At 45.6% G+C, this 13838-nt stretch overlaps 1 protein-coding gene across 3 annotated transcripts in view; it reads left to right on the top strand.

The window, feature by feature from the left end:
• Positions 1 to 13838, top strand: part of LOC121074506 (TCDD inducible poly(ADP-ribose) polymerase) — a 30412-nt gene that overhangs the window by 13954 nt on the left and 2620 nt on the right. For all 3 annotated transcript variants that reach the window (XM_040566651.1, XM_040566652.1, XM_040566650.1), the window contains 2 exons: positions 9187 to 9355; positions 10861 to 11042. In XM_040566651.1, the coding sequence (XP_040422585.1) occupies positions 9187 to 9355; positions 10861 to 11042 (351 nt within the window). The remainder of the gene's footprint in view (positions 1 to 9186; positions 9356 to 10860; positions 11043 to 13838) is intronic.

The following is a 13838-nucleotide window of genomic DNA, read 5'->3' as shown; positions in this document are numbered from 1 at the left end:
TTTGCCTTGTGCTTGATGCCAGCGTGCTCCAACGAATGCGTTTTTACCCCGATTTATAGCAGCATTTACATATGAACTGCAGCTAATTGGCTCCTGGCCGTACAAATCGGGTGAAGTTGCAAGCACCGCGCGGAGCTGCCAGGAGTCAGCAGTCGCTCCTGTCCCTTGTCTCGGTTCATGTCAATGACCGGATTTTGGAAACGGCCGTCACCTGGCGTCAGGCTGAGGTCAGGCTGTTCCGTGCGTACTCGGGGCAATAACGCAGCCCCTTCTGAAAGACGGACTGAGAACTGCCCAGACGGACTGCGCAGAGGAGGTGCCTGCAGGTAACCCGGCAGTCACAGCGGTGCTGCGTTGTCTGCCGGCCCCCTCCGTTAGGGATGGGGAACAGAAAGAGGCTGCTGCAGTTATTTGCTTAGCGAGAGCAGTGATCGTGAAGTTCCTGCCTAGTTGGCACGTGTCTTCGTTGAAGTCGGCGTGAATTGGGGCTGAGTGATAACCGTAAGATGTGCCTCTTGTAGTCAGATGTATGAAGAAGTCTCTTTTCTGGGATGCTGCCTGTGGAGGATGTGAGATGAAACACCTGGATGGCATTCGGAAGCCGAAACATCTGGACTGGTGGTTGCTGGTGCGGGTTAGCCTTGGCCTGTCTATGGTCGTGTTACGTAAAGCCTTGCTGGGACTGGTACGGTTTCGGTATTTATCATAAATCTCAGAGGTGCTTCTCGGTGGTTAACTCCTGAGATTGGATAACATTGTAAAGTAGAAAGAAGCTCAGGTACGTGTGCGCAGGAAAGCTTTGAAAAGTGGGGCTGTAGACTGCGTCTGAATGCTTTAGAGAGTGCTGGCATTGCGGCTGTGTGAAAGCAAACACCCTTCTCAAGCAGTTTGAGAACCTGCTCCTATCCAAGCGCCACTGCCAGGCAGAGCTGTGCTCCCGCTGTCTCCAGAACAAATACCATGGACCCCTGACCCCAGAGAGCACTTAAAGGAAGAAAAAAGAACCTTCTAGTCAGTACGTTTTCAAATTTACACTTCTAAGGTGGTGTAAGAGTCGCTGAATTTGTAGCCAGAAACCCTGTTTGTGTTACTACGTGCATAGCTAGCGTCTTGGGTCTTCCAAGCTCTGAAAAAAGTGTTCACTCCGAAAATATTGTAAGAGCTTGGGGTCGAATAGCTTAGTCCCTCATGGTGCCCTGTAGCAGCAGCAAGCTCAGCCGACGGGTTTTCGAGCTGCTTTGTGCCATTGCAGTGATACCAAAACCCAGACAGAAAGCCCCGGGTGGAACATCCTCGCCCGGCGTGGGCAGGAGACCTGTGAGAGCAGCACGCTGCCTCGGACAGGGGCATCCCTGCTGCGAAGAGAAGCTGAAACTTGGATCCAGGTTATGAGAAATGCGGCACGTGCAGCAGTCCTGGGAAGGTCTGAACACGTTTGCCATCCTTATTGCTTTGTTAGGACCCGGCGGCAGCTGACACCAAAGGACCACGTTACCCCAGCACCCCGCTGGCCGCCCGGCGGAGGCTGCCCGGAGGGGAGGGAGGCAGGAGCAGCCGGGGCGTGCTCCGGGCACAGCCTGCCTGCTGCAGGCCCTGATCCCGAGCTGGTGCCTGCGTCTTGCCAGCTCCGTTGCTGTAGTGATGGAAAAACACGGGGTTGTGTGTTTGTTTGTTTGTTTTCCGAGGCTGGAGCCTGTAGCTGCGTGGTAAATCTTTCTGGAGCACCTTTATCTCTTCTGCTTCTTTCTGACCGTACATCTGCTGCGTGCCTTACGGCAGAGAGAAGCAGTGTCACACGGGAGGGAACAAATTAAGTGAAACAGCGAACCCATTTCCTGCCCTGTCACCTGCTGCCCCTCTCGTTTCAGTGACAGAACACCAGGGACCGATAAGATCGAGGCTGCGGGCTCGTGTTTACCAGCTTGTGTTCCTTCTTGCCCCGGCGCGCAGCAGTGCTCCGTGCAGGAGGGTGATGCTTTCTTTTCGCAGACGTGTTCCTCTTAGCAGCTGGGTAGGGTCTGGCAGCATTTGCATTGCTGTATTGTGAAGAACTGTTTGAAGAGACCGTGTCCCTTGCCGAGTGCTCGCTGGGCCCTTCCCTTACTTGCTGCTACTCCCAACGGAATCGGTACCAATTTTGATGGGCGTCTCTTTAGGCTGCAGTCGTCTAAGAGCTGCGGTTGGTACTACCAAGTGCCGGCACCTTTGCTTAAAAAGAAAGGTCTCGCTAAGACGTTACACTTCAAGTGCCGTTCTGTTCCACGCAGCGCTCGGTTTCCTCTCATCTCCCACCTGGAGCCGTGCTACGACCTGCAGCGTCCAGCACTGCTGGCCAAGGGAGGGGAACTGCTGCTGGTGTGGGGTCGGCAGGCAGCGCGCAGACCTGGCTCACAGCTCCTGTAGTAACTGAGTTGGGTCTGGCGAGCTCCGCAGGCTCCGGTACTGCAGGTTTCCGTACCTGTTTGGGTCTCTTAAGTTCGTTTGCTCCCCTGAGTGCCTTTTGGGTTGTTGCTATTGCAGAGAGGAACTGGCTTAGTCATAGAGAGAAAATCAACAGTTTCATCATCTAAGCAGTGTTTAGCTCTCAGTCGTGCTTTGTATCACAGCTGTTCTGATGGGAACCGAGTTTCATTTCCTGCGCTAACCTTTGTTGATCACTCCGTTTCTTTTTTTTTTCTGAACTCTGTTTGCGGTAAGACTCATGACATGTAACTGAACTTAGGAGAAGAGTTTGAAACCACATGCGTTTTCATAGCATTTACAAAAACTATTTCTTCTAGTCGTCTATTTGTACATGGGATGAAAGTTCTGCAATTCTTACGAAGTGGAAAGAGCGTAGAAGATTCACACAAGACTGAAGTTCTTCAGAAGAGCACAAGGCAAAGTGAACCCAAACCATCCTTACTTTAGCAGGCTACCTTCATCACCCCGAGGCATTAATGTTATATTAATATTATTAATATTATAACTTGCTGCTAGAAGTGCCTGCCCAGTTCGGTGTCCTGAAGAGATTGTCGTTGTGTCAGGTCTTACAGTTAGGGTACAGAGAAAATGTGACTTACTCGGGGAGCCAGGTTCTGCTTTTGAGGGCACTTGTGGAATTTTGTTTTGAACTGCTGCTGTTACACAGCACCAAATTTGGTTTTCTTTGTGTGCTGTACTCTTAATAGGGTTCAATATGCTTATTCTTTTAGTGAAAATAATTCCATTGAGCTGCTTTATTTTATAAACAGACCTTTATTTGGTTAGTCATTGAGGAGGAGTTCTTAAGAAATCTCTGTTCCCACCTCTTGCAGATTCTCTGTATGATTTTGGAGAAGCTGTTTAAGTCTCTCCGGGGTAAAATGGGGATAGCAATCTCTGCTTCAGAAGCAGGAAGCTTTGCGGTGTTTGCAGAGAAGTTCAATAAATTTTAATTTGGAAACACTGTAGAAAAAACCTGTTGGTTTTATTACTCATTTCAAGCTGTCCTGCAGCTTGTTCCTGCTGCAGCGCGCACAGAGAGTAACGCTTTGTCCCACCGAGGTATCCGAAGCCTGCCCGCTTTCCCAAACACCTGCCAAGCTGGAGTCACCGTCTCCTTTCTGCTCTTCCCCCGGCCCTGCGTGTCCGTGTGCCGCCGTGCCATCGCCGCAGCACCGCGAGCGTGGGCACTGCCATGTGCGCAGCTCCCCGCGCTGCCGCAGCTGCGCGCCGCGCCGCCAGTGCTCCCGTGCTGCTCCGGGGAGCAGAGCGGTGCCGCGGGTGTCTGGGTGGCGTGCTCTTGGCTTCCCCCTCCCCGTTAGGATTCAACCCACAGTCGTTGCTTCATCCTCTCCTCTAGGTCACAGCTTTCTGTTTCAGCGTACGCTGTGCCTCGGAAGGAGCTGAGCATCATGCTGCGGTGAAGGTAAAGTGATGTTATGCTAAAGAACATTTCAGACGTAACCTTGAGCATCCAGCAGTCTCTTCTTGAGCCCTAAACTTGGGGTCTTTGTCCTGTATTTAGGCCTTGGGCAGTGGAGAGGTACAGTTGTCACATTTGCTTTCATCACCGGTGTCTTAACGCTGCAAGCAGGAATATAATCACGCAATCACCCACTGTAATCACAATTCATTTTTTTCCACGGCCTTGCATTATATAAGCTGGTAATAGGCTTTTTAATATACAGAGGAAGTGCTTAAACTGAAGAGCTATTATTAAACAACTGCTAAATATATTTCAGGATTTCAGAGCTTGAATGCCAGTAAATGTTGTAATTTGAAAAAGTGAATACTTCTGAAGAGAGATAGAAACTGTTAACGCAAATAAATAAAAAAGTTATCTATATTTTATGTGATTTAAGATTTTTAGCAGAAGAATGTGGTTTCGTATTCCCCATATCATAAATTATCCCCAAAAAAATCAGGCAGTTTTTCGGCACATAATGTATTTTTCAGATGCAGTCACTTAAATAAATGCATTTGTCTAAAATTTTCAGCTGTATAAAATGCATTGTTATTCTAACTAATGTTAGGTACAAAATGAGGGGACTTTAAAAGTGTATAGTTAAAATATTCATGGAAAAATTAGCTTGTGTAGATTTCAGTTTAGATAATTTGATCGCTCAATTTTCTGTTAAAATTAATGGAAAGTAGCATTCTAAACCCTCCACTGACTTTAAAAAAAATAAAAGTGCCATTTCAAAGCATCCCTATTTCAACAGACGTTTGAGTTTCGGGAAAATTCTTCTGCGTTACATCCTGAAGGACACTGCTGAAGCTTTCTCCATCCATAGCCGAGGGCGATGGACAGAGGATGCCGTACCAGTTTTTAAATTATCCGTATGTCAGAAATAGCTTGAGCCCACTTTTTCCCCAAGGAATACGGGCGGCCTCCCGGGGTTCCCCTCTGCAGCTCTTTCCCCAGGAGGCTGCCGAGCTGCGGCCCCGTGGCAGCCGGGGAGAGGCGGCCCCGAGGAGGGCCCGTCGCTTCGGGTAACAGGCACGCGCCGATGGGCTGCTCAGAAACGCTGTGACCTTTACAGGCAGGCAGACCCATCATTTCTGTTTCGAAATGAGAAGACAAGAGCGCTTCACGTGTTGTATTCAAATCCAGAGCGTACATGCGTGTTCGGCCCAGGGCAGGCCTCATGGCGGCCTGCAGCTCCCTCACGGGGAGCGGGGGAGCAGGCGCTGAGCTCTGCTCTCTGGGGACAGCGACAGGACCCGAGGGAACGGCACGGAGCTGGGACAGGGGAGGGTCAGGCTGGGGGTTAGGGAAAGGTTCTGCACCCAGAGAGTGGTCGGGCACTGGGACGGGCTCCCCGAGGGACACGGTCACAGCACCGAGCTGCTGGAGCTCGAGGGGCGTTCGGACAGCGCTGTCACACACAGGGGCTGGGTTTTGGGTGCTCCTGTGTGGAGCCAGGAGCTGGATTTGGTGACCCTCGTGGGTCCCTTCCAGCTCAGGATGCTCTGTGGTTCTAAGAAGGAGGGCTGGCGGTCAGCTGTTTGGGTGGTTGATGCCCAGGCTTGCAGTGCAGTGACCTGTCAGCGTGTGGTGGGGAGCAGAGAGCATCCTGCCTCAGTTTGCTTACAGGGGCATGGATTTGACGGAGAGGAGGCATAAACAGAGCTGCAAAAATGTAAGAAATTCCAACCAGCAGACAGAATCGCTGCATTTTTCAGTAGTGAGAGAAACAACTTGGCACGTTCTGTACAGGTTTCACAGAAAAATGCTCAGCTTTCAGATAAACTATTTGCAGCGTAAGCTCCCATTAGCTGCCAGCATTGTAAGTCTCAGATCCTTACGAGATAGACAGGTACAACTCAGCTGTAGTGAGCTTTTATTTGCTATAGGAAATAAGCTTATAGCAATTTCTTTTACTGGAACTGTACGTGAAGCGTTCACATTGTTACAGCACTGCTAGAAGAAAGCTGCACAGACACCCAACAGTTCCTCGCTCGCTCTGCAGTTAGAAAATGTGTGCACAAAAGTCTCTTGAGTATGCACCAACCCAGGGTTTTGGGAGTTGGTCCCAGATCCTGCCGAGATCAACTTGCTCTGCAGTAAAAGCATGAGGAAGAGCAGTCTCATACTGCGTTCATCTCAAAAAATGTTTTTCCTTCCACAGGGTTCCCCCACCACATTACTTTGATTCCCGTTGCTCTGCCACTTAGCTACGAGTGCGTGCCGGAGGCTGCGTTTTAACACAGTTAAGCACATGTTAGAAATACCCCAGTCATGTATCAGCAGCCAGCCACGCTTCAAGTGCCTGCAGAATTTGTTTTCCAGTCTTCAGAATTGTGAAGACTTTTAACTTCTTAGGGTGTTAACCAGTATGTGACTGTTTCTTGAAGTGTTCAGCATGCTAGCGGAAAGCTTTTATTGTGTTTAGAGTGTATCTCAATTTTCAGATTCCCTTTTCCTTGCACTGCATTACACACAACTACTGCAAACATCTTCTCGTGATCTGTTCTGACTGTACCACACGCAATATACAAAGTTACAGTAACACTACATAAACCTCTAGGTTACTGCCTTTAAAAGAAAATATCTTACATACAAAGACAATCTTTTCCCTTTCTTTGCACTTTCTCGAAGGTCACAGATCTTTGGAATCTTGTTACGGTATTTGACTTGAAAATAGATCAAAGTGAGAACAAATGCCTCAATCGTGAGCTTGCATTGAGAAATGCCTTTGTGTGCGCTTGTTTCATAAAGTTTGTAGCACCTTATCTGGGGGTCGTGGTGCAGGACTTGAATTCCTAGGGGCAACACAGCCCCAAAACAGGGAGTCCATCTCTCCACTCCGGAATAATACAATAGCAAACTAAACTCGCTTTGTACTGGACGCTGAAATTCAGAACGGTAGCAGTATGTATATTTTGATAAAGAAAGAGCAAATGTCCCTAAAGCAGCGTTAACATACATTTGTGAAGAAATTCGCTTAAAAATCGTTCTTGTGCTGCCTGCTAACTAGTATCCCAGCTTGGTATTGCAGAGAGATGATTTCCTCATGATTTCACACATTGTTTTCAAATAAAGTAGATTGTTGTAGCCTGTTGTTAGGGAACAAAATGACTACACACCAGGAAGGTGGGGTGACTTTATTTTTTCGCTACAGAACTTGTGTGTTTCGGTTTGCTTGGGGTTTTGTTTTTGTTTTGGTAAGACCTACATATAATTTCAGTCCCTTCATACTGGGCATTCATTTTGAGGAGTGCTCGTTTTCCTTCTGCAGATCTCTTATCGCCTGCGTCTGGCGTTTGTCTTGGTCTTGCTGCTGTGTATGAAATGAAGGCTACAGCTAAATGAGGCTGGCTGCCGCGACGCATTGCCTTGAGCAGCGTGGCTGTCTGTGCACTGCCATCGCTGAAGTGTTGGGTGGCATGGCAGCCTCCGCTGGGACACCAGGGTGGGACGAGCTGGGCTGGGACGAGCCTCAGGGGAAGGCGCGGGTCCTTAGGGCACAGCTCCTGCTCACGGGGTTGCTTCCCCTGCGCTCATGTTCTGACTGCGCTGGCTGCGTACGGCTTTGGTGCAAGTAGGGAACAAACTGTTAAACCTCCCACGGGTTTTACGTGATGGCGTTGTCTTGACAAATCTTTCGGTTTAATTAATTCTACTCTGTGACAGTTTTTAGAGAAGCATGGGTTTTGTGTCCGGAGAACTGTAGACAGAGCTCCCGGAGCTATGTTCTTAGGGCATGTGGTTCGACTTCTGAGACTATTCTGTATCTCTAAGTCTACATTAAAAAAAATATTGGAGACAGAATAATCTGGATTTGCTCAGACAGCATTGGATGAACTCCCCTGGTCGTGGGCTCACAGGAACAGGACACGTTGCCTTTTCATGCGTGTCAGGAAAGCGCTAGGTACTTCCAACTGTGCTTAGCCGTTCACAGACCAAATGCAATGAAAGGAGGAAAGCAGACATGAAGGACACTTCCAGCTCCAGCTGATGGTCGTGTTTTAAAGATCGTACTCTTCATTAGTTTTCTGTGAGAGTGGTATAACAAAACTCAGCAACTGTGTAAAAGCTAGCAAAATCACAACCGTTCTCAAGCAAATCAGCATTCGTAAACTCCTGTAGATGTTTAGAAGAGCTGTCACTTGATGTGGCCGGTTTCATGCACAATACTTTGATGTTTATGGTATGAGTCTGCCAAAACTTTTAAAATAAGCTTTAGATTTCAAGTGTCAGCTTCATTTATGTTGCTGTTAAGAATTCAAAGAAAATATTTGATATAGTCTCAAAAGGTGCGTTTCCAGAAACCAGTGGTTTGTAGCTGCTAGTGAATAGCAGTGAGCTGACGACTTGTAGGGATTATAAAATAGAAAACTAATTATGCAGAGAGCATTATTTTGGAAATATATTAATCCCAGTTCTAAAAAAAAAAAAAAAAAAAAAAAAATTGTAGTGAATGAATGCTGCTACTATCATTTCTCTCAGTTTCTATAAATTTCTTGTTCTAAGTTCTCATTTGCTGCTAAATCAGGGATTGGAGATTTCTTTTTTTTTTAATCTGAGGTGTCTCAAAACTGACTGATGAACCAGCGTTGGAAACTGCTTGCTGAACCGCTCCGCAGCCATTCTTTGTGAAGCATAGAGAAAAGGCACTTTTATTTTTTCCTCTAGGTAAAGGGTAAACTCTCAGGTTCCTCATCTGCAGCTCCAGTTCGTTGTCGTGTCCTTTTGAAAGCGCCAGGCACTTCACGTGAAGTCGCGTATCGGTGTTGATTCTTGTAGCAGCAATGTAGCTACTTGAAAAAAGCCAATATTCCTCAGCCTTGGCTCCGTAACAGCAACATCCCGTCATCTTTTCATATTACACTGCTTCTCTTCTGTCGCACGTGATGAAAGACACTTGAACTCTCCGATGGATTGGCAGCAGATGCTCCTCATCTGGAGACATTTACATTTGCTTTACTTCCCCGGAGCACTAACTTTCACAGGAATAACCTTTTGAATGCTATGTGGCTGCTTCGTCAATCCGCTCGTGTGATGTGTGTCCTCAGGTAGCGTGCTCCAAATGCCAAGGATCCGCGTATCGATGTGTGCGCAGCGCACGCACACGGAATAAATATCACCGGGTCAGGACGACGATTGGTTTGGTCTTCTGCTTTTCTGTGCTGAAGGCCACGGGTTTTTTCACCGTTGTCCACGGGGTTTTTAATGGCTTGCAGGCGGTGAGAGTTCTTTACTTCTCTTGTTCTTTCCAGGGGACACGAGTTTTGGGTGGATTTGAATGTTATGAAATTATATGAAACTGCTGAGTTTGACCAAATGCGGAGGCTGTCCACGCCATCCTGCCCCAGCTCCAGCTCCAACTACTACACGGTCTGGAAATACTTCTGCAGGGACCACTTCGTCTGGAGAGAATACTCCGAGGTATTTAATGCTTTCTGGAATCCTGCTTTTGGGTCGTAACCCAAAACTATATATACAGTGTACACTATAAGCTATATGTATTTTTTCAGTCTGTTTCCTCTTTGAACAATTTGGAAAGTTACTTGGAGTTATTGTTGAGCTTAATCAAGCAGTTCAGTATTGAACATAGTTTGCAAAATCAGCAATCAAAGGAGAGCTGTGCCCTGCTGTACTGCTCCATGTGCTATCCCTGAAAACATCGGAGACGCAGGGGCTGGCTGACTTGTCAAATCTGGGAGCAGACTGGCCCACGTCAGTACCAAGGAATTTTTCTAATCCTTAGAAATGAGGTTTTAAGACAGGGGAGACACCTTTCTGCAGCCTTCTTATTGCTTACCCCTACCATTTAGCTTTTCAGTTCTTAGTTTCTTGCCCTGTTCCCCAAAGGTAGCGCAGCGCAGGATGCGTGCCCCGAAGTCGCTGGGTCCAGCTGTTTGTCATGTGCTGCTGCAGCAGGAAGGTTCCCCAGCTGCCACCCCCAGTAATTAGGAACCTTTTCCTAAATGTTTGGTTTAAATCTGTTCACCAGTGGTTTATACATACTCATCTTAGTGTCACCGTTGTCCTTTGGTCTTTACCAGACACAGTTTTCCATATCAGGCTTTAAACAGGCCTTCTCTCTTCCAAGCCTTTAACCCCAGTTGGGGACTCACAAGTCACATCCACTGTTAAACGCAGTCGTGCTAGAGAAAACCAAAACAAAAGCAGAACGCTTCTATTCACTTCATTCCAGTAAGCTCTCCAGTAAGCCTTTTAGATACCTGTGGTAGTTAAGAGCTCATCTGGGGCTGACTGCAGCTGTACATAATATTTTGAATAAAACCTCATCAGTGTCTTACAATTTTGGCAGTACTAGATATACCTTCACCAATGTAAATTACATCACGCGCTCCTTTTTCAAGCATCATGCTTACTTTGTAAGCATGGTAGGAAGCTTAAAGCAGAGCACTGTATACAATCAGTGTACGGTTTGGGGCATTGCAAATTTAAAAAGTGCAAGTACTGAAAAGAGTCCAGAAGAAAGCACCACAAATAACAAGAAGCTTAGGATGTTTGACCTTCAAGAAGTTAAAAGAACTGTGTTTCTCTAGTATAGAGAAACAAACACAAATGATGCGAATGTATTACTGTATAAAAGATTGTTCTACAGCAAACTTATGTTCTTCACATTTAGCAAAGAATGACGAAAAGTGAATAGAGTGATTTGTGGCAAGGGAGTTCTAGGTTAGATATTGGGCCTAACATTCGACATGTAAAAATGCGATAGCATCAGAACAAATCACATAGGAAAGTTGTGAAATCTGTCTTTGTGGGAGATATTACAAACTGAACTGAAGAGGCTTTGGTGGTCAGTGTGTTTCAGGGGAGGGGAAGAGAGTGGTAGAGGGACTCTTTGAGGTCCTGGCAAAAATATTAATTTTTGTACATGTAATTTATCATGTCTGTGTTTAATTTTCTTCAAACAGCCTGTTGTAAGATTGATAGAAGAAGCCAGCTGCCGGGGTCTGAAAGAGGTCCGGTTTGTTACCTGGCATAATCAGTATATCTTAAACATCAAAGATGGATTCCAGCAAAACGCCTGTTTCAGACGAGAAATCAAGAGAAGACCCCTTCTGCGCTCGTGCGTGGTGCTGATGCCGTTCTTACAGTACGTATCCCAGCAAAACAGAAACTGCACTTGCTCTACGTGTCGGTGTGTCCACGAGACTGTATTCATTAAGATGTGAGAAAGAAACAGGTATCATTGGGTAGAAAAATCAGAAGAAATAATAAAAAATGTTGGTCATATTGGCAACTATTTGCTTGTTACTTCTCAGGACAAATATTTTCGGAGGAACTCCTCTCCGTTGGGCTGTTTGTTATTTGAAGATTATAATGTACCTTTTGGATCTCAGAACATCAGAAGCACAGATGTACTTTAAGTCCGCCAAACTATTGTCCAGCTTTCAGCATTTCACCCGCTATCATGACTGCCAGGCCATCACTTCTAGGTCCCATAAAAAGGAGTGTTCAAAAACATTTCATAATTTTTGAGCACAATTAAAGCATTCCTTGTTTTTATTGTCATCTCAATGGGGGTGAACATGCTTACCATCAAAGGCAGAGTGAGGAAAGTGTTGCATTGTAGTCATTTTTGATTACAACTCATAAAAATGCCATTTTTGTGATCTCACCAGCACAGCTGGAAACGTTATTGTCAGAGTTCAGTAGTTAGAAACACATTGTCCTGTTAGCAAAGGGGTGGAAGTCATTAGTCTGACTGGCAACTTGGCATGCTGGGCCAATCAAAGGAGATTTAGCAGCTGCGTTAGGGCTAGAATGCTCGTTAGTGCTTTGTTGTTACAGCATCTAATTGTGAGGCAAAAGTGAGTTTGGTCAGAGCCTCAAAACAAGTGGTGGTTAGAAACATCTTTGGATGCGGCTGTACAGGAGGAAAACCCAGAATTATTAGAAAGATACTTGGAGGATGCAAGGGAAAAGACCAAACGTGAACTTTCTTGTTATGGTGGTTATGATTCTGATCTTAACAAAAAGTAAGGTTTTAAGGGATTTTTCTGATGTTTTGCTAACAACGACTATTTTACTACAAAGTCTGTGATTTGGAGAGATGCTAAATTATGCAATTTTAGTGGGGGTTTTACACCCATGAGCGTTTGACTGACTGTTCATGCTGTCTACCAAACCTATAAATTAAGCCCTGAAATTTCTGTTGTTCTGCAGGAAACCTATTCTTAATTTCTTTATCCAAAGGCCTTGTAGTTCTGACTTAAAAACCCAGCAATTCTCAGTAGGGAACAAAAGAGTATTTTGAATATTAATGGGAACTATCTTTAAAAAGTCAGTGTTTGCCTCTGCCTATCACACAATGCTACCTGAGTGGTTTTTTTTCCCCAACTGCTTAAATAAGTTATAAAATTGGAAAAGAACAGAAACAATGGTAAATGTGTGATAGTAGTTGACAAATGCCAACATTTTAGTGCCTTCCCTTGTATAATAAATACTTACACATCGGTCACACTAGTCAGAAAGTGAACAAAGTACACCAAAGGATGCAGCGCTTTTATTGTGTTTACTGACTTACTCATTAATCCATAGCTTACAGTTAATTTGTGCTTGGTCTTCCAGTCTGAGTGTCAGTGCGTGAGGTGCTGCAGTAATATTTCTACCAGGAGACTTTGGGAAGAAAAAAAAATAAAGAAAACCACGGTGGAATATTGTAGACTGCTATTTTAAAACTCACTCTAAAAAAAATCCATCTTTTGGGTTTCTTTTAAACTATTTATACACAGTGAGAAGAAGCGTGAGTTCAGTCAAATCCATGCAAATGAATTGAGGTCTCTTTTCAGCTTTGAACAGCAGGTGAAAGCCATGTGAAAAGTATTTTAAAGAGGGTTTCTGCTCTGAATAGTGTGAGTGCTGTTACAGCTTACTGTCTCTGTTATCCAAATCAGACATATCACGTTAAAAATAGTCTCCCCCCCTTTTTTTCTAGACTTGAAAAGCTCAAAAGCAATCAGAAAATCACATGAAATTATTTCTAGGTCACACAAAAACTAACACAAGGTTCTTTCAGGCCCATGTATCAGCAGCATTAAAAATTCTGGAAGGCAACCGTACTTGACATCTCAGTAGCGAAGATGTGAATACCTGTAGAGTTGTTACTTATCTAGATAATTATGTTGGCTCTGCAGAGAAAGCAGGCCAACAGGCATGGAAATCAGAAGTTACTCTGCAGGTGTTTTTAGAATACCTTGGGAACAGATTGGCTTTCAGGCAGAATCGTGTGTGAACGGAGGATGACTGATTCTTGAAGGTTCACTCTGCAGAAAATAGTGTTGCCTTTAGCAGAGCTGAGAATTTGTTCCCCAGTAAACCTGCTTTCTGCAAAAATAAGGTGGGGGAGCTGGTTTGCCTATCGTTCCGATGTGCTAAATCCAATTGCATGTACTTGGTGGGTCAGGGCTTGGCCTTGGATGTTGGCAAAGCTCACCTTGCCCGAGGTGAATGCACAAAATTCTCTTTCCCCATTTCCTCCTAGGCAGAACACATTTTCTCCTTATGTTTTAGCCATGATGTTTTACCAGAACACAAGTGACCTGAGAAATTCATGAGCGTAGTTAAGATCCGCTGTGCTCTTTGGAGACAAGATTTGCCTTCTGTCTTCCGAGTCAGGCAGTGGAGAGCTGGCACTTCATAACCTTTCCTACTGAGAGCTGCCTGCTTCTGATTGCACATCACCCATTTGTCGTCGTTGGTTGGTCCTGGAATCAGTAGCACCTTTTCCTATAAGAGAGCACTTTGGTAAAATGTTCATCTGGTGAAGGCTGAGATAATTCCTTGTATTTGTGCAGCTTAAAGGGAGCCTCACCAGCTTCAGCGTGAGCTGAAGATCTGTGTGCTTACAGTTTGAAACCAGAGCCTGAACCTGCAAGCTTTGCATGTT

Source organism: Cygnus olor, chromosome 9 (assembly GCF_009769625.2).
Source record: "Cygnus olor isolate bCygOlo1 chromosome 9, bCygOlo1.pri.v2, whole genome shotgun sequence".
NCBI classification, from domain to species: domain Eukaryota; kingdom Metazoa; phylum Chordata; class Aves; order Anseriformes; family Anatidae; genus Cygnus; species Cygnus olor.
Note: the sequence above shows the minus strand (reverse complement) of the source record. Positions and strands in the feature narration are given on the sequence as shown.